General features: G+C 39.2%; 1 protein-coding gene across 1 annotated transcript; it reads right to left on the bottom strand.

Annotated features, from left to right (window-relative positions):
* Positions 1–1,537: 1,537 nt before the first annotated feature.
* FUCA2 (alpha-L-fucosidase 2) lies at positions 1,538–20,368 on the bottom strand. The gene is made up of 7 exons (XM_036769204.1): positions 20,062–20,368; positions 15,953–16,140; positions 9,096–9,435; positions 7,410–7,620; positions 6,481–6,671; positions 4,053–4,161; positions 1,538–2,362 (listed from the first exon to the last, which is right to left on the bottom strand). Exons 1-7 carry the CDS (start codon positions 20,322–20,324, stop codon positions 2,222–2,224), a joined length of 1,443 nt encoding a protein of 480 aa, XP_036625099.1. The 5' UTR covers positions 20,325–20,368; the 3' UTR covers positions 1,538–2,221.
* Positions 20,369–20,890: the final 522 nt, after the last annotated feature.

The following is a 20,890-nucleotide window of genomic DNA, read 5'->3' as shown; positions in this document are numbered from 1 at the left end:
CCACTAGTTTAGAGGCAGAAGAGAAGAGCACCCTAAGAAAGGCTTTTTTAAAAAATGAAAATGAAAAAAAACCCAGGGGCTAGGAACAGGGAGATAGATTATAGGTGTTTTTATACCTGTTCAGTTTTTTTTACATGTTTTTTTTCTCAATTTTACACTTTTCAATCTATTTTTGTAAAGTGAAGAAAATGCCTGTTTGTCCCAAGTTAGAAATATACCTCTGACTTCCAGTATCCTTAGCATTCTCTGTCTCTTCACATTTAAGTGTATGCTTCTGGAACACAGGTGGCATATTAGTAGGATGGAATTTTAAATTAAGCTAATATGAGGCAGTATGAGCAATGACCCTGAAAATTGGGGAGACTTGGGAGTCAAATATGCACTCATATGCATTAGGTCTGTGTCCCCAATCAAGTTATTTAACTTCTTGGAGTTTTAATTTCCTTATCTGTAAAAAGGGATAATAATTTTATTTCCTATTTTACAGGCTTATGAGGAAAATGAAGTAGATAGAGTGCCAGGTCTGGCGTCAGGAATATTCATCTTCTTGAGTTCAAATCTGGTCTCAGACACCAATTCCAGGACCTTTTCTCTGTTGGTCATTTCCCATTTATCCTGTATATAGTTTGTGTGTACATAATTGTTTGTATATCATCTCCATTAGACCCTGAGCTCCTTGAGAGCAGGTACTGTCTTTTATCCTTTTATATCCCCAGTGCTTAGCACAGTGCCTGGCATATAGCAGGTGCCTAAAAAATATTAATTGACTGTTTAGTTCAACATGGCTGTCTTTCCTAAATTCACAACAAAATACCTCAGGGCTATTTAAGGAAAAATAACACCACAGCATAATATAAAAGCTACCTGTACTTTTCTGAATAAAAGTGCTATAAAAGTTATTTATTATAATAAAATTTTGGTTTTCAGTATGATTTCCTAGTTTGCATTTATCTTTCAAGTATTTAAACGGTCTTCGTAGGGACTGAACAGTTACTATGTATTTCATTGTTTTCTCTGGATTATCCACTGAAAGGAATGTCTGACCAATGAAGACAAGCATTTATAAACATCTAAAAAAATTTTAAGCTCTTTATTGTCTTATACACTCCTACATCCAAGAGAACCTTCCCTTACTAATAGAAGATTTCCCATTAAATAAAAAGTTGGCAGCACCTTATGAGTGGACACCTGTCCACACTAGTTTCTTCCCTGCCAAACCATTTGTATGATGTACTATAAATTTTTTCACAGTGCTTTTACTCTAAGGAGAATACTGTTGTAAGAGAGAACAAATTAGTATTTATGAAGTATATCCCAAAATGTACTCTAATTCTTTTTTTTTGATATGGTCTTATAATTACCAGTTGTTTTTGAAAACCTAGAGGATACTTTTATTCTTAAACTAAAATGTAACGGCATATTATACTAGAATGTGTTAACTATGCCAAAAACACAAGTTCATTTAGAAAAAAAAATCCATCAAAACAATGGTACAAAATAATGTTCTTTGATTACAGTAACTTGGATAGACAAGCTATAAAGTTGCCAGTAACCCATTTATTTGATTGATATGGACAAATTGAAAACATCTAATAATCAAATTGGAGGCTTTATCTGTAGCTATTCACTTTAGTCCAGTCAGCAACAAAAAGTAGTAAGTTCTTAATTTTCTTCTTCAGTTAATAACGAACCTATGTCAAAACTTTCTCTAATCACAGGATCAGAAAAAATAACCTTCCTGGTTTCTAACAGAAGAAGTACTGCTTAGGTACGAAATTGGGCCTTAAATCAGCCGTAGATGGTCTTTGTCCAAAGAATTAAAGCTAAGAAAAAACAGTGAAAAGCAAAACAAATTACTTGTACACGACTACAATCACATCATTTCTAAGAGATCAACTGCCAGATAATTTGAGGAAACAAATACCACCCTTAAAATTCTCCCACATACACACACAAAAATCTAACATGAGCAAGTCTCTGATGACCAAGTGCATTAGAAAACTGAAGCAATTAATCGGGCAATTTGGGGTCAAAACAAACCCTTATCAACCAGATAATTACTTCTACTCTTTGGTTTACTTTGACTATTCTCCTAGATCTCCATTTTGTTTTTTGTACTGAATGTGAAGGGATTCAGTCTTAGGTTGATTTGTAGAAGGTTTCTCTTCCACAAAGAGCAGAATGTGGGCAAACCTCAAACTTGAGAATGAGTTTGCATCATTCAGTTTACATTTTTCATTTCTAGAGACCAGCCCCATTTACATGGCAATTCATCAAGGGTTAGCTCTGGAAGTTCCACCACTATTCCATGATTTGGCAAAGAAGTCCATTTAAGTGGATGTTCATAACCCAGTAATTTTACCTGCAATTAAGAAATTTTTAAAAAAAGTCAACAAAGTACATTGTTTTTATTCATCCATTTTCTGTTTCATTTTTATTTTATTTCTTCCTTTAAAAAACACCACTCGTATTGACAGAAAATGACAATTCTCCCATCCACCCTAAAGTAGACACTATGTAACTATCTGATAATGGTGCCAGGTCACCTTGGTGAATTCATATTAGTAGTTTAATGTTGCATCCTAAGTTCATTGAATGAGATGTGTACTAACCAGACAAGGAAGAGAGCAACCTTTTATGTCAGCATTAAATGGGGCGGGAGAAACAATAAAAATCTTTAAATGATTATCCACCTATCTTGATTTAAGCAATAGCTTCAACCCCAGCTACTAGCATATAGTTAAAGGATGGACGGTCCCTAAAAAAAATTTGTATCAAACATATGATAAAAGCACATCAAAGATGCCTAGGGAATTCTCACACACATGTATGACCAAGAACAACTCCTCATAAGTGGTCAAAGGATATGAGCGAATAGTTTTCAAAAGTAGAAATGTAAATTAAAATAACTGACATAGTCACCTCATACTCATCAAATTGGAATAAAAATAATAAAAGATTTAATTTAAAAGAACTCTAATGGTTAATTATATTGCAAAGCAGTATCAAGACATTTTATATTCATGTGAATATGGTTGTTTTAAAATTTTAGTTTTCTTTGAAACGACGACCATTGAACCCAAACTTTTAAAGGCTTCAAAAAATTATTTAACTTGCTTGATCACCTAGTTATCAAATCCTTATGTACACTCATTCAACAAAGCCAATCTGTTGCTAAGTCTTACCGTTTTTACCTTCACATCCCTCATATACGTCTTTATTTCACTACTCACACAGCTGCCACTCTAGAGCAGGCTTTCATTACTTGACTTCTAGACTATTATAATGGCCTTCTGGTTTGTCTTCCTACCAACCCACCCTTCAACTGCCAAAGTGATTTTCCTAAAGAGCAGGTTGGATCATGTCATTCCTCTCCTTTAATAAATTTCAGTGGCTCCCTATTACCTCCAAGATCAAATATAAAATCTTTTATTTGGTTTTTAAAGTTCTTTACAATCTGGCTTCTTCTAACCCTCCCCGTCTTCTTACACTTTTCTACCCTCCACATGTTCAACAATCCAGTTACACTGGCTTTCTTTGGTTTTCCTTGAAGACGGTACTCTATCTCTCTGACTCTGTGCCTTTTCCCTGGTTGTTCCCTATGCCTGAAATGCCCTGTCCCTCCACCCCACCCCACCTCAACTCTGTCTCCTGGCTTCCCAGTCTTCCTTCAAGACTCAGATCCAATTCTTCATGCAAGAGGCCTTTCCCCTATACTGCTAGTGCCTTCCCTCTGAGACTATCTTCCATTTACATTATATAAGTTTTGTATATACAATTTTTTGCACATTTTCTCCCCCATTAGAATTGCTCCTTGAGAGCAAGGATTATGTTTCCTGCCTTTTTTCATATCTCCAGAACTTAATAAAGTAGCACAAAGTATTTAATAAATGCTGGTATACAATCACTATAAAGTTATTGGGCTTTTCTCTTGTATATAAGACTACCTTTTAGTTCATTAAATTAAAATTGGAATTGTATATATATTTTCATCAGGAAATCCCACACAGTAAATTTACAGAAATATAAAGGTTAATGAAATTCTTTCTTACTTCTGTTGCCCCAACAGTCACTGTGGGCTGGCCAAGTATCACTAGCCTTGATGATGGCCACTGAAGGAACATAGCATAGACCAGATTCTCTTTCGGTTTCGATGTATACCTATTTTTAAAAGAAAAGGCAGGCAGGAAGCACAAGAAGAGACCATTAAAACAAAAGTTTATGCATCTAAAAAAAATCCTAAATCCTAGTTATGAGTTGGGTCTTAGACATATTTTATCAAAACACTTTTTTTAAAAAAATTAATTTAATTTTAGTTTTCAACACTTACTTCCATAAGCTTTTGAGTTTTAAATTTTCTGCACTTCCCTCCCCTGCTGCCTCCCCAAGACAGCATGCAATGTGATAAAGGCTCTATATATACATTGTTAAGAATTGAATTTTAGCTTATCCACAACAAATCTTGCTCAAGCGCTTGCTGATAATTGTTCCGCTGCTCAAGGATATGCCATACTGACACACTGTTCTCTTGGAGCCATAACTCCCTCCCCCATATTAAGTGATTCCAATATATAGTATTTCACAATAATGTCGATGGAATATAACCCAAACTGCACCTTAACAATGTAAAACCCCACTGAAATGTCGCGTCATTTAATTTAACCACCAGACTGCAGTCTAACACTCCGTGCTTTCTGTCTCTTTGTCCCCACTGTATAAAGCCACCTTAAAGCTAGCCTAGTTCCTCTTCCCTGTACTCCTCTTGTCCCAAGTCCCAAGAATTATACTTCCTATTTATTATCTTGTTCCTATGACATTCACTATTCCTTATAATATTGTTTTCTCCTGAATTTGTGTTTCCATAGAATTAGCTTTATTAGTTATATTAATTAGAGAATGCAATATTACTAGTTACATTAGGTAGGGTAGGTCTGTACTTTTACTTCTCTTTGAAATTTAAAAATAAATTGTCTCTAGAAGGATTACTTAGTGATATCTTTGCCTGCCTAGGTTTATACTTTTCAGGAAAAGGGGTAGCTGAATATTGAAAGCTTGCCACTTTCTCCTGAGTGAAGTCTTCATGGTAAATCTTGATTCTTATTCAAAGATTATTCATAATTTTCAGAACATTGGATATTCTCATGTTCAAATGCAAATAAAGAAAAAATATTCCAAATGATTTTTAAAATATCTTTAATTTTGTACTTTATTTGGCTCCTCTCCATTTAGTATGGCTAATTAAGAGTTAGCTACATATATATTAGTCACACAACAAATAAGAGACTAAACATTAGGCTAATGTAATGACTTATGCTCCAACTCATGTTCCAATTATTTCAGTTGACCTTAGGCACACTGTTTGTGCTTCTTTATCTCTTTTAACACAGGCTCATAGACAGAAACCCAATCTATTTTAAGATGAACAGATCTAAATACAGGTTGGCAACTGCCCAATGCAGAGACATAAGTGATTTGGAACTTTGCAAAAAGACAATAAAAAGAAACTAGTGATTTTTGAGTAAAAACAAATAACATTTTTAATTCTCTGAAGATCAGGTTTTTAAACTCAAAGGCGTTAGCTTTGATTTTAATCTGCCTCAAAATATATTTTCTCTATATTCAGACAACTCTTTGAAGTCTCCTAGGTTGCTTATGAGCCAAGCTAACTCTGTCTCTCTGCTATTTCTACCCATTTCTCCTAGTTCATTTCTATGGGGTCAAGAAGAATAAGCTAATCCCACTTACACATGGGCAGTCCTTCAAATCAGTGCTTGATGGGTGCCTTCTGAGGCCAGGAAGACACTACCTGACCTTGCCTCTACCTACTCCCAGAATCCTGACAATCAAGAAAGTTATGGAATATAATGACAGCCAGATGTAAATATATATTATATATATGTATATTATATATTTCACCCAGAAAGAGGCAGTATGTGGATAGCAACAAAGAAATTCCCCTACCTTTCAGTTTCCATCCTACTAGACGTCTTTAGTATTTAAGACCTTTTTTCAACAAAGAAATTCCCCTACCTTTCAGTTTCCATCCTACTAGACTTCTTTAGTATTTAAGACCTTTTTTTTCAGGATAAAGAGCAATAATCTTATAGCCCATTTAGTTGTTCATTGTGTGATTTTAAAAGCATATCTGTTCTGAAGAAAAGCCTCTACCCTCCCGTATACAGAATCAAGAATGTTTCCTTTTCTCTTACCTCACAGACATAAGCAGTGGAGCAGTTCTTTCCACCCAGTATTTTATATTAGTTAATCCATAGTGCGGTTAAGTAGCGAGCTAGTCAAGTCAGGAAAATTGGGTTCAAATCCCTCCTCTGACTACAGGCAAGTGACTTAAACTCTCAGGGCCCTAGGCAACCTTCTAAGGTTACAAGGTGCAGAGAAGGTGTCCATCTGCATTAGTAAAGGAAGTTCCTCACCAGGAGAAGGCCCAGGTATAGTATTTGAAAAAAAAATCACACCACTCACCAGACTCTTGGTGTAATTGTGTCATTCTGTGCTCGCCAAGGTTTGGTTCCATAAATGGATTCCCCATTGACTTGCATCCAGGTTCCTACTTGCCTCAAACGTTCTTCAAATATTGGAGGAATAACACCATCTTTTGTGGGACTAATATTCATCAAAAAGTTTCCTCCACATGAAACTGTTTCCATTAGTTGCTGAAAGATTAAAGGGTATAATTGTAGCATTATTGTTGTTATGAGAAGGGATGGAAAGGGAATAAGCATTAAAGTGCCTACTATGGCCAGACACTGTACTGAGTGCTTTGCAAATATCATCTCATTTGATTTATTATTATTATTATTTACTTTAAAATAGTTCTGTATTTGGTGCTCTGGGTTTTTTTAATTCCTTATATAATACACACATGTATGTAGTAATCCATCAGGTATGTAATAACTGACATCTGTATTGCAATTTAAGGTTTATACAATGCTTTACATACATAAGATCATCAATCCTTACAGCAAGCCATTGAGGTAGGTAATGTATCCCCTTTTTAATGATGAAAACTCATCATTTGTCCAACATCACATTACTAGCAAGTACCACAGTCAGAATTTGAACCCAGGTCTTTCTTCTGACTCCAAGGCTAGATATCCTTCTACTACAGCAAATATGAATGGATGCTCATAATTGTACTTTGTATTAATGGATCAAAGCAGTTTTCCATTTTGAGCTGTACTATAGAAAAACATTAAGCCTAGAATTGGAGAGTCTGGAGAATTCTTAGCAGTCATCTAGTCCAATACACTAAGACCCAAACAGGTTGCAACTTGGCCATGGTCCCACAACCCTTAGTAAAAGAGCCAAGACCAGAACCCAGAGCTCCTGACTCCTCTGTCTAGTGCCCTGCACAGCTACCATATCAGTAGTTAGTCTACACTTAACCATACCTCCACTATTTCTTCAATTGTGAGGTAGTCAGAGAGTTCAGCATTCCTCCTATAACCCCAAGATGCCTTGTCTATTGTCAAACAGTTTTCCCACTTGTGAGGCAAGAGGTGCCCAGGGTTGTAACGGTCAGCGCAGGTGAAGAAGCCACCATGCTTGCAGATGGTATGAAGGCCCCAGCGATCATTGGTTACCACTGTATCCCGAACTGGGCTAAAAAGGAAAAATACAGTCTATTTTAATACCAAGAAAAATCATGAGGAATTTTGGGTTAGAAACTCATGACTAAGTCTGAATTACCCAGTGTTCTTCATCTTTTCCAGTTGTAGTCTACACTGGGCAAGTGATTTGGAGCTTTTGTTTCTTCGTGCTATCCAAATTTAATACAGAAAGGTCCCCATGTAATACCTGGCATCCATATATGGTGCACTTAACAATACATCACCTCATTTAACCCTCAAAATAACCTTGTGAAGTCAGTGTTATTTTTGTCCTCATTTTACAGATAAGGAAACTGAATCAGAGAGTTAAGTAATTTGCCCATAGCTACAGGGGTGGAAGTGTTGAGACTAGAACTCTCCTGACTCCAAGTTTAGAGTTCTTTCTACTAAAGGGTAAAAAGGTTCTTCTGTTCTACTGATTTGAAGAAGAAAATAAGAAGGGAAGATAAAGGGCATACAGCAGTGTAGAAAGGAGGAAGAAGGTGGAATTTGTTATTTCTCATAAGTGGGGTACATGAGAAGACTTAATAAACATAGAAGGGGTGGAGGGAGTGTGCTTCAGGTGAACCTCAGTCCTCTCTAAACAGAAAAAAGATTGAAAACACACACACACACACACACACACACACACACACACACACACAGAAAGAGTTTGATATAGAAACACCAAAATCAACAGGGAAACACAGACGAATTTGGGGAGGAAAGATGGTGATAAAACAGTGGGCAATACAGGAAGGAAAGCACTGTGAGCAAAAGCAACTTCCTGATCCTGAAGGAGGAAAAAAGCAAAGCAAAGAACTAGGAGGTAGAAGGGATGCCATAGACTGCATCTTAGACAATTAGGAAATGGCTAAACAAGCTGCGTTGTAAGAACGTGGTGGAATATTATTTTGCTGTAAGAAATGACAAAGGAGGGGCAGCTAGGTGGTGCAGTGAGTAGAGCACCTGCCCTGGAGTCAGGAGGACCTGAGTTCAAACCCGGCCTCAGACACTTGACATACTCACTAGCTGTGTGACCTTGGGCAAGTCACTTAACCCCAATTGACCTGCCTTCCCCCCTCCAAAATAAAAAATAAATGACAAAGGGGTCAATTTCAAGTAACCCTGTATAATGTGAACTGATGCAGACTGAAATGAGGAGTGCCATAAGAACCATTTATACAAAGACAATAGTATTGTAAAGGAAAACAACTCAGAGACTTAAAAACTCTGATCAATGTAGTGAGTGACCATCTATGTCTCCAGTGGACCTATAATGAAGCATGTTAATAACCTCCTGATAGAGAGGTGATGTACAAAAGATCCAGAAAATGACAAAGATTTTTGGACACAGGAATTATGTGGAAACATATACAGTGACTCATCACCAACAAAACCAATAAAACAGGAATTGGGGAACTTAAAATATTACCAATTTAATGATAAGAGTTCATTGTAACTATAGAAACCTATAAACTTACATACCTGTCATTATATAGCCAGGCTAAGAAGCCGGTGCTGTTCCAGTAGGTATCTGGTGCATCTCCATCACCATCTGCCCAGAGAATCTCAGGCTTGTACTTGTTCACTAATTCATAGAGATCAGGCAGGCACTTGGAGGGTGGGTAATATCTTGTCTTGAAAGAATTAGCTTTATCCTTAAGGAAAAGGGGGTTGAACCATTCAAAAAGGGAGTAGTACAGGCCAAAGTGCATCTTGTTCTTATTTCTAATGGCTACTTCCATTTCTTTTACAATGTCCCTTCTTGGCCCCCTATCAACAGCATTCCAGTTCCATGAATGATTAGATTTCCAGAGGTTGAAACCTGAAAAACAGAATAGGAAACAGAAAATCTTTATAAATATTTCTGGGCTGTGCAGTGTAGATTGCTTTGCTTTTTATGTGGATCAGTGTGACTTCATCTGTAAAAGGATTACAGAAATTCCTTCTACTGTGGCAGATTAGCCACTTCTTGGTTATTTATCACGTTATAAAGTTGCTTGGGGCTCTGAGCTATCAAGGGACATGTCCAAGGTTACTCAGCCTGTAAATAGAAGTACTTAAACTCAGGTCTTCCTGATGCTCACTGTCCACTACACCATACTGCCTCTCACTGGGTATAAATAAATGTATACCTTGTTCATATTAACTCTTATTTGTACAGAATCCAAAATTTTTTTACAATTTAGATTTTACTCTTTTTCCCCGCTACTCTCAACTTTTATACAAAAGAACAAATGACAAGCTTCTATCAGAGACATTCAAAAAAGCATTAGCCTCCTAATGCTTCTAATTCTTATCCTCACCTCCTGGCTTCCTTCCCAGATAAAGTCCTAGTACTCCTGAATCTTAGTGCCTTCCCTCAACTGATATTTTCCAATATATCCTGTCTATATCTCATAGACACCTTATTTGTAACATAGTTGTTTACATATTGTCTTTGAGAGAAGGATCTGGGTTTTGTATCCCCAGAACCTAACAGTGCCTGGCACAAAACAGATATTTAATATAGGCTTTTTGATATATCATCATAGCTAGCACTTATATAACTCACTAAGGTTGCAGAACACTTTACAGATATCTTATTTGAACCTCACAAAAACCCGCAGAGGTAAATGCTTTATTCTCCCATTTTACAGACAGGGAAACTGAGGCAAAAAAGAGGTTGAGTGAGTTGCCCAGGATCACACAGCTAGTAAGTGTCTTTGTCCAGATTTGAACTCAAATATTCCTGACTTCAGGACCAGCACTATATATACACTGTGCCACATAGCTGCCCTACTGCCTGATAAAGAGCTATTTTTAATGCCCTCAGTCTTAGGATCATTTCTAGGAGGGGAAAATGAGGCTGTTTAAGTTATTGCCAGGAAAGGAGAACACAAGACTTAGCAGCTGATTTAGAGATCAATGAGTTACAGATTCAGAATCCACCAAAATATTTTGATCAGTTTGCTGGAGGCCTCCTCTCACCTCAGTCAGCTCCCTCTCTTACCCCTCCACAGTCCTGCTTGAGGGAGAGGTTCAATGCCTTGATATTCTAATTTTCTGAAATTTGGGAAGCCACATACAGTAAACCTCAATTAAACCAAAACTCAATTAAACAAGACACCATTTCCCAATCATTCTGCGTTTTCACGTGCTCTGCTTGGAAATGAAGACATTATATTTAATTTCATAATACCCTGAATCTACGAGCGTTGCTCTAGAAGTTACTGATTTTAATTTTCTATAAATCTGAGTGGATGGGAAAACAATTTTGTGTGCCATTTTTCTAGCCCTTTTGAATAGTTCATACCTGAAAAGGGCCTCCTAAGGAATCCTGGTCTTTATATATAAAGAGACATAAAAATTAAACTACTCCAAACTTCTGTATAATAATATGGAAGATTTGGAAATTTCCCTGGGTCCCCTAAAGAGAGAATCAGATTTGTTGATATTCACTAAGATCCAAAGGAAAGATACTTTTTTGGCACCAGAAGAACATCAAGCGTATTGGGAAGAGGTATTTTCCTCAACTTTGACACATAAAAATAGTTCTAAGATTGCCTCACTTTTGATTCGTAATAAGGAAAATGTTTAAATGTCTTCCTGTTCTGAAGATCACAGAATTATCATAGGTTTCAGTGCAGTACTGATATTTATAAAATCTCACCTAAAGTCTCTCAACTTAGCAATCCAAAACATCTACCATATGGATCTTCAGCTTAACATCAAGCACTATGGTTTACCCTGCTAACAGTTCAGCAGGTACATCCCCCGTATATGACAACATGGATACCAAAGAATCTGTATCTGTCACCAGTCAGCCCACCAGGCAGGCGCAACACTAAAAATCCAGCGGGATCCATTGCCAGTTGTCTTGAGCTATATCTTGCCACTGCACTTCAAGGACTCTGGAGGAGAGCGTGAGGCTGACAACTTTGCATAGCTGTGCCTCACTTAAATCCAATTTACTTGCAAGTCAAAACATCACCCTCCTGATGTCATGGGTCCTCTTCAAGAATGGAGGATGGGGGCAGCTAGGTGGTGCAGTGAGTAAAGCACCTGCCCTGGAGTTAGGAGAACCTGAGTTCAAATCCAGCCTCAGACACTTGACCCACTTACTAGCTGTGTGACCTTGGGCAAGTCACTTAACCCCAATTGCCCTGCCTTCCCCCCTGCAAAAAAAAAGAGAATGGAGGATGAACAACAGCAACAAACAAAACCCCAGCTCACTGTGAACATATAATACAGTTTGGGGACGTAACCAGACCCCAGGAAATCAAAATGTTTACCAGTCAAAGATATCTCAAAAATAAATCTCTATGGGAAGAATATCTTTTAGAAGAAATCTGTGAAAATGAAGTTCAGTGTGGCCCCTATAATACAGCTGAAGCTACAAAGAGAAAAAGAAATAATCCTTTCCCCTTGTAGAGCTAACTTTCTTCTACTGGAACTCCTATTGATGGCATACAAAATATCTTCATTATAAGTCCCACAATTGTATATGCCTGTTACAAGATGAAATTATTTCTCCCAACTCTTTTTTGAGGGCATAACATTTCTGGATTCATCATACTTTCAGGTTCCATGTGGATAGACTGCAGAAACACTGGCTCCCTAACTTACAAAGAAATGATAACTGTCTCTCACTTCTTTTCTCTATTGAAAAAACATAGTTTCAAAATGGATGACTTTCCTTTATTTTCTTCTTCTCATAACTGCATGGTGGAAGATCAGTTTATATTCATACTTCATACCTCATACACGGGTTTATACAGGGAAAGATTTTACATGACAAAAAAGCAACATTGCTAAAATAAGAAAAGAAACAGATTGGGAAAAACATTTGTGGTAGATATATCAGATAAATGACATTCAGAATTATAAAGACACGATACACTTACAATTCTATAGTTATAATTGTATAACTAATCATAATGACGTGAACTAACCATTTTTGGAGGAAATGCAAAATGCTAATAACTATAGTTTTTCACATAATCAGAGAAATGAAAAATCTAGACAACTTTAGGATAGCACCATAGCACTGGCAAAAATAGCAAAAAAAAAATTATAAAATTTGTTGTTGGCAATATTTCAAGGAAACAGGAAACCAACTGTTGGTGGGGCTACAAACTAAAGAAATTTTTGGCAAGCAATCTGGCCAGTAAACAGTTAACCCATTGTTGGGACTATGAAGGAAAAAGCATTTATTATATACTTACTGTGTGCCAACCACTGTGCTAAATGATGGGGTTATGAATAGAAAAAGCTAGACAGTCTCTGTTCCCAAAGACCTAAATTTAGCTGAGAGAGACAACATACACAACAAAGTTCAGCAACAGAGAGGGTAGAAAAGGCTGGCTGTCCTAAAGGTGTAGTGTTGAGTCAGATGGCAAAGCCCAGGGTTACTGAGGTTCTACCAGCAAGTCAGGTAGCAGTGCTGGAGACTTGTAGGGCAGATGGTAGGGCCTGGAGGACTGTAGAAGACAGTAGTTGAATGCACAGTAAGGCTTGGTGATCCTCCTCCTTATCCTCCAAGAAGAAAAGGAATCAGTGGCTCCCCATCTCAAAGTAACTGGGAGAGGTGAACAGTTAAGCAGCTGGGATAAGTTCTAAAACTAGCGGAAGGAGGGACCAGCCTGGGAGACAACTCCTGGTGCCTTTCCTGGCAAGGGGAGAATGGTGGGGAAGGAAAAGAGGAAAGAGAAGGGAGGAAGTGAAAAGAAGAAGGACAACTCTAGTAGTGGCGGGTCTCAACAGCTACAAAACACTCTGCAGAAGTATACATCTATATGGAGAAATACTAATTGCTTATAGGCAGGCCAAGCTAATATAATTAAAATGGCAATACTACCTAAATTACTCGATTCAACAGAATACCATTGAAACTACCAAAGGATTACTTTATAGAGCTAGGAGAAAAAAGAATAAATTCAACTGGAAGAACAAAAGATTGAGAATCTCAAAGGAAATAATGAAAAAAAATAGGCAGTTAGGGGGCCTAGTAGTACAAAATCTCAAACTATAATATAAAGCAGTAATCATCAGAAGAATTTGGTAGAAGTTAAAAAATAGAGGTTGACCACTGAAACAGATTAGAGGCACCACATACAAAATCCAACAAACCTCGTAGCCTAGTGTCCCAAAGCCCCCACTTCGTGTGGTAAGGACTCACTATTTGGCAAAGACTGCTAGAAAAACCAGAAAGCAGTAGCAGTCTGGCAGAGATTAGGGTAATATCAACTTTCATACCATAAACCAAGACAAGCTCCAAAGTAATACGTGAAGAATACTAACGGTTATATCATTAGCAAATAGGAACAACTTTTCAGATCAATGAGACGAGTTCATGACCAGACAAGAGATAGAGATAAATGCAGAAGATAAAACGGCCATGTTTTGATTACATAAAATTTTAAAAGTTTTTAAAAGTACAAATAAAAGAACAAACAAAACCAACATAGTTAAAATTAGCAGGGAAAGTTAAGTGGGAAAAATCTTTGTAGCAAGTTTCTCTAATAAAGATCTCATTTCCAAGATAGATAAATAACTGATTCAAATTGATAAGAATAACTGGTGTATGATCAAAGGATTTAGACACAGTTTTCAAAGTTAGAAATCCTTTAACAGCCATATTAAAAAATCTTCTAAATCACTGATAATTAGAGAAATACAAATTAAAGTAGCTTTAAGGTCCTGCTTCACATCCATCACATTGACAAAGAAGACAAAGCCGGGGCGGGGGGTGTTGCTGGAAATCAGGCACATTCTTCTACCTCTGCCACTGCTAGAGCTGTGAATTGATCCATCTGGTCTCACAAGCAATTTGGAGCTATTTTCCAGGAGTTACCTATCCTTTGACCCAATAGTAGGCTTATACCCTAAAAAGGTCCAAGAGCAAAAGGACCCGTATTAATAGCAGCTCTTCTTGTAGACGCAAAGAAGTGGAAACTAAGAGGTTACCCATAAGTTGGGGGAATAACTGAACAAATTATGGTGTAAGAGTGTAATGGAAAACCATTTTGCTAGAGATGTGGAAAAACTTGTATGAACTGAAACAGAGTGAAATTTGTAGAACCAGGAGGTGAATTTATATAAAAACAACATTGTAAAGGCCTACAACTTTGAACGACTTAAAAATTGTGATCAATGCAGTGACAAACTCAGGTCTTCCTGATGTCAGGCCCAGTGAGCCATTTGGTTGCCTGCTATTTCACAATACCAAATGATTTAAAGGCAGCTAGGTGGCTAAGTAGATAGAGTGGCCTTGGAGTCAGGAAGACTTATCTTCCTTAGTTCCAGTCTGGCCTCAGACATTTACTAGCTATGTGACCCTTAACCCTGTTTGCCTCAGTTTTCTCATCTGTAAAGTGAGCTGGAGAAGTGGTAAACTACTTCAGTATTGCCAAGACAGACCCCCTGTTTTCCAGAGCTAAGGCTCAGTAAGCAACCTGGGCCCTGTGTTGGCATAACAACAATCCTTTGTACTCACCCTCTCAGCCACAGCAAAATCCCCAAATGGTTTCTGGTCACAATGCCCTGCTTGGCACATTGTTGCTGTTCCCTCATTGTCAGGGCTACAGCATAGCCATTGGTATTAAGTACTGAGATCTTCCCAAAGGTCTTGGGTGCCCCCCCTCCAACCAGGAGCAGGGCTCCTGCACATGTGTCTTTGCTTGCCAAGCCATTTCCCTCACTTTGAAATTAAACTTCTGTTTGATTCCTGATTCTTCTGTAGCTAGCTTGCTTTGTTCAGCTCTGGCCACCCAGAGAGAGAACTGGACCAGTTCCGTCCAGCAGACATTAATTGGTGTCAGAAGCCGGACTGGACACAGACCTGGGCCACTGGACTCTCCAAAACCAGTAGGAACAGATTAGTCACCACCACCACCACCACCACCAAAGACTTATTCCTCCAAAGTCCGACCCCTAACCCCTCCCTCCCCAATCTGGTGAATCCACAGTCCTTGTTCCTACTAAAATCTCTTATAATATGAAATCAGCCAATCAGGAATACTAGGAAATGTGGAAATACCTGCCTGATTTTTATAAATGCAACAGACCTTGAAGATCGTGATGAGTAAATAAATGGATTCAGAAGAAAACACAACAAAGGCATTGTTTTTATTTGGCTGAAACCTATTTGTTTTCTCTTTAATACAAATGTGAATATTTTAAATTTTAGCTTTTACTTATAGATTTCTTCCATCTTCATTTATTTATTAGTACTTATTGTGCATAAGGTGGTGGTTTATACTCTTCCCTAGGAATATCAGCATTCTCCCCCCCACCCCCTTTCTTTGTATCCCAACACATAACATGGTTTCCGGCACATAATATTTCAGTATTTCACTCACCTTCATGATGTTTGGTAGTTAAGACAACATACTTGGCACCTGAGGCCTCCAAAATATCTGCCCAGGTGCTGGCATTAAAAAATGTTGCTTTAAAATCCAGTGCAAATTCTTCATATGTAAATCCAGGAGGATAGTTAGCCTTCATAAAGTGTACATACGCTGGTAATTTTAACCCTCTCCAATACCACCTAATGTGAGAAAAAGAAAAGCCTTAAGTACTCATGGTTAACAATTGAATGATGGTATTAAAATTGCTAATTTTCATCTCCTCTTTTCTCTCCCAGCCTATAGTCATGCTGGATTGTGGGAGGCTATGCCAAATCGTACCAAACTGGGAAGGCTTGGAGTAGAGGCTTGGACTTTGTGTCTGTGGAGACATGTCACCTGCCCTGCTAAATTCAAAAAGGTTCTTCATCAGAATAGAGGCCACGGGGTGAGCCCCTAAAGAGCAGGGATTGTTGGGTTTGGGTTTTTGTATCCCGAGTACTCAGAACATGGCTCATGGTACATACTTAATAAATGCTTGTTGAATTTTCAGAGCAACCCACAAAAACCATCCATAGTCCTTGTGGCAATATTGAGAGGCAGTCAGGGGGTGCAATAAATAGAGAGTTGGGGAAGATCTGAGTTCAAATCCCACTTCAGACACTTACTATCTATGTGAACCTGGGGCAAGTTACTTAACCTTTTAGCATCAGTTTCCTAATCTGTAAAATGGTGATACTAATAGCGTCTACCTCCCAGGGTTGGTGGGAGATCAAACGAGATAATATTTGTAAAGCACTTAGCACAGCACCCAACACACAGTAGGTGCCTAATAAATACTCCTTTCCCTCCTCTAGTTGTTAGCCTCCCTGGTGAAGGGGATAACTGCACTGACCAAATCAAGCATTTATTAAATACCTGCTATGTGTCATTTTGCTAAGTACAAGGGAACAAAGACAAAAAAGAAACAATCCCTGCTCTTAGAGGGTGTATGTGGGTCCTTTAAATAATGAAGAAATCATTTCGATATCCTAGTGATCCAGACTAATATGCAAATAAAATAGATTTCTCTTCTTTATTTGCCCTTTCCCCCCTTAAAAAAAAAAACAAAAACGTTTTATTCTGGATCTCCTTATTCAGATGCAACATAACTCATAGAATCAGATTTAGAGCTGTAAGGAGCCTTAGAGTTCATCTAATTCTCCATTTTTACAGATGAGGGCACTGAGGCCCAGAGAGAAGTGACTTTGGGAAAGGTCGATGAGTCCCCACAGGGTAGAGATTCCAACTCAGGTGCTCTGACTCCAAATCCAAGGCTCTTTTCACTGAATCGTGCTGCCCCTCTTTATACCTTCCAATTCTCTTGGAAAATCCATTTATCCCATAAAGCAAAACATTTTGCTTATATCTCCTACCACCCTTTCCACTTTCATAAAGGAGCTTAAGAATGACATGTTTTGCATCTTCCGACAAGAGCATTCTTGGCAATGCCACTTATTCCAGTTTTGACTAAATAAAGTGGAGTGATAACTGATGGAAATAAAACCAAATGATTTTTAGTAAACTGAGTCTTATCTCAATGTTTATTTCTTGAGCAGCAGCAAAGAAATAGATACTGGAAAACTGAAGAAGCACCATGAGACTTCTGTAACCATAAAACTCAGTAAGAAAAGTCTCACAAAAGGAAGACCCAACTGTATATTATAGGACATGGAAAAAAAGTACGTTATCTGGTCCCAAAACTACCTCCCACATCCCCACCCTCCATACACCCTACCTCTTCTTGAGTTTCCTCAAATACAAAATGAGAGTTTGGGCCTAGATAACTTTGAAAGCCCCTCCCAGCTTTGGTCCTATGATTCTATGAAAAGATTAACTCCCAGGTCTCTTCCAGACCTAAAGGCATGATAGTAAATTTTCTGTCAAGAAAAGAAGGAAAGATGAACTAACAAAATACTACCTTTTAGACTGAATTGATGCTTCAAAAGAAAGTATCAGGTCAGGGCTCCAGTTTGGACAGGCCCTGACACTAAGTCACTCCATTTTGAAACTTGAAGCTAAACAAAAAACTCATGAAAAAGCCATTCTGAGCTATGATGTTTTTAGTATTCCCATCCAGCTTGGTTCCAGACTGTGACCAAAAGCCACATTCATCACTAAGCAGAAAATGACAAAGGTGAGGGGGGAACAGCAAGGTATCTTTGGATGCAAACCACGGTCTTTGCAGCCCGTGGCGACTCTTCAGGCAAGCAGATTGCAACACCTATCACAGGTGGCATGACCCACCTTCAAACATACTCTTGTTTGTTGTGGGCATTAAAAAATAAAACATGATTTTAATGTTTTCTTAACAAATCATCATAATAATTGATTTAAATATCGCTTAAGATTTACAAAGCACCATTCACATCTCATGATAATCCTGTGAGGTAGGTAGTCAAATAAAAACTAAAAATGTCAACTAAAATGTCCTGGATGCAGACATCTAGTTAAAGGGCAAGAGTTGAGATTAGAACCCAAATCTCCTGATGCAAAGTGGTTATTTCCTATTAGACCTCTCAAACCAGGCTAACTGTGTGACCTTGAACAAATCACAGCGCTCCTCTGTGAATCAGCACCTTCACGGGTAAAATTAAGAGGTCAGACTAGATTACCTCTTAAGTCATTTCCAAGACCTTAATCTGGTCTGTAAGACAAATACTTAAACCCCAGATTAGTCATTTTTCCATTTATCTGTATCAAATTTACCACATAGACAAGAGGCTAATAATCCCAATAGAAATTGAAAAAAAAAATTCACTGATCACCTCCTGAAAGAGATCCCAAAATGAAAACTGCCAGGAATATCAGAGCCAAATTCCAGAGTTCCCAGGTCAAGGAGAAAATATGGCAAGCAGCCAGAAAGAAATAATTCAAGTATCATGGTTCCACACTCAGGATAAGTGATCCTCCAGAGGCAGCTGGGTGGCCCAGTGAGTAGAGCACCGGCCTGGCAGTCCAGAGGACCTGAGTTCAAATCCGACCTTAAACATTTGACACCCTTACTAGCTGTTTGACCTTGGACAAGTCACTTAACCCCAATTGCCCTGCCTTCCCCCTCTAAAGAAAAGACAAAGTGATCCTCCAAAAGTACAAGTTAAACCACATAACACCCCTACTTAATAAACTCCAGTGGCTTACTATTACGTCCTAGATCAAATACTATAAAATCCTCCGTCACATAAACTCCAGTCTTACAACTTCAATGGACAATCTAGTCACATTGGCTTACTTACTGGTCCTCACACAAGGGCACCGCCGATGTATTGAGCCTGTTATTCATTATTTATGCGGAGGGGGGGGGGGGGCTCTTTCCACAAACTGTCTACCTCCTCCGCCCCCACCCCACCCACCCCCTGGGAACACTGTCTCTGGATTTCTGATCTCTTGGCTTCCTTCAAGCCCACTTTGCTCAACAAGGCCTTTCAAAGCCGCCTCCCCTGCCACACGGACGCCCACCAGAAACACTCTGCCTCTTCATCTCTAGTTTCTTGGCTTCCTTCATAAATCAGATAAGCCTTTCCAATCCAACTCCCCCCCCCCCCCACGCCACAACCCATCACCACCATAGGACCTTGTCTCAGACATTATCTCCCCAATTACAATGTGAGCTCCTTGCGAAAGCATGGACTGGTGTTTTGTGTCTCTTTAAAAAGAAATTTCTTAGTGTTCCTACTCTTCAGCCGTGCCTGGCACATAGTAAGCACTTTTGATAAATAAATAAATAATAAACAAAACTGCAGCTCCCTACAAAGAGTTTGTGTGAGGACCAATGGAGATGCTATTTGAAAAATGCTCTTGAAGTTTGGGGGAGAAGTAAGTATTAAAGTTAGTAAAACAGCATTGAGTAAAAATCACTGCATCTTTAACTATTTGTATACCGGAGCCAAAGGAGGACTACAGCAAGAACAAGCGGGAAAGAAACGAGGAGCAAAAGGCATGAGCTGCAGCAGAGGGGTGGCATCCAAGGGGCAGCAAAACTGTTCAGGTGCCTGGGGGGAGGGGATGGGAGGGGGCAAGAGAAGCTGAACTCAAAAGAGGAACGAAAAAGGAAAACAAAGGAAAAGAAACAAGGGCGCGCTCACCAGAACCACTCGCTCCCGAAGCCGGGCACGGCGTATACGCCCCAGTGAATGAAGATCCCGAACTTAGCTTCGTCGAACCATGCGGGCAGCTCGCGGGCGTCCACAGACTTCCAGGTGGGTTCGTAGCGCTTGGGTTCTGCGGAGCATCCCGGCGGGAGCAGCAGCAGCAGCAGCAGCGGCGGCGGCAGCGGCAAAGCCGGGCGGACAGCGGCAACGGCGCGCGCCCGGGCCCGCACGCGGGCACAGCCCCTGCCCTCACCCATGATCCCTCCACGGACCCAGGCAGGACGGACCTGGGCTGCTCAGCTCTCCCTTCCGCCTTTAAGCCGGCAGTCTGTCACCTGACTCCGGAGGGCCGGCCTTTTCTGACAGCACCCGGGAAGGCTCGCCCTGGGACAGGCTTCCCTGCGGGCACAGCTGCGGGCTGGTTTTATAACTGGGGCTTGAGGATCTTGGGTTTTTATCCCTTACACCTCGTGTAAGACAGTTATCTCCTCCCCTCCGCTTAGAATGTGACCTTCTTGAGGAAGGTCACAATTGTTTTTGACCTTTGTATCCCCAGGGGTCACCAGAGCCTGGGATATAGGAGGTGCTTTTAATAAATGCTTATAATATCCTGAGCTTGACTTGAATGTCACAAACGGAAAGGACGTAAGTTTAGAGGAGAAAGCCAGTTTGGATGCAGCCTCAGTGGGGCAGTAGATAAGTTAGGTGCTGTAGTTGGAGCCTGAAAGACCTGAGTTCAAATACTACCTTTAGACACTGGTTCTATGACCATGTGGATCAGTCACTTAACCTCTCAGCCTCAGTTTCTTGACCTGTGAAATGG

Source organism: Trichosurus vulpecula, chromosome 7 (assembly GCF_011100635.1).
Source record: "Trichosurus vulpecula isolate mTriVul1 chromosome 7, mTriVul1.pri, whole genome shotgun sequence".
NCBI classification, from domain to species: Eukaryota; Metazoa; Chordata; class Mammalia; order Diprotodontia; family Phalangeridae; genus Trichosurus; species Trichosurus vulpecula.
This window is presented reverse-complemented; position numbering and strand designations above follow the sequence as displayed.

Coding starts and splice junctions, on each gene's coding strand:
- FUCA2 (XM_036769204.1), bottom strand. CDS start 20,324: ATGGGTGAGGGCAGGGGCTGTGCCCGCGTGCGGGCCCGGGCGCGCGCC. Junction 16,141..20,061: donor TTCGGGAGCGAGTGGTTCTG/GTGAGCGCGCCC, acceptor TTCTCACATTAG/GTGGTATTGGAGAGGGTTAA. Junction 9,436..15,952: donor AACTACCAAACATCATGAAG/GTGAGTGAAATA, acceptor TCTGTTTTTCAG/GTTTCAACCTCTGGAAATCT.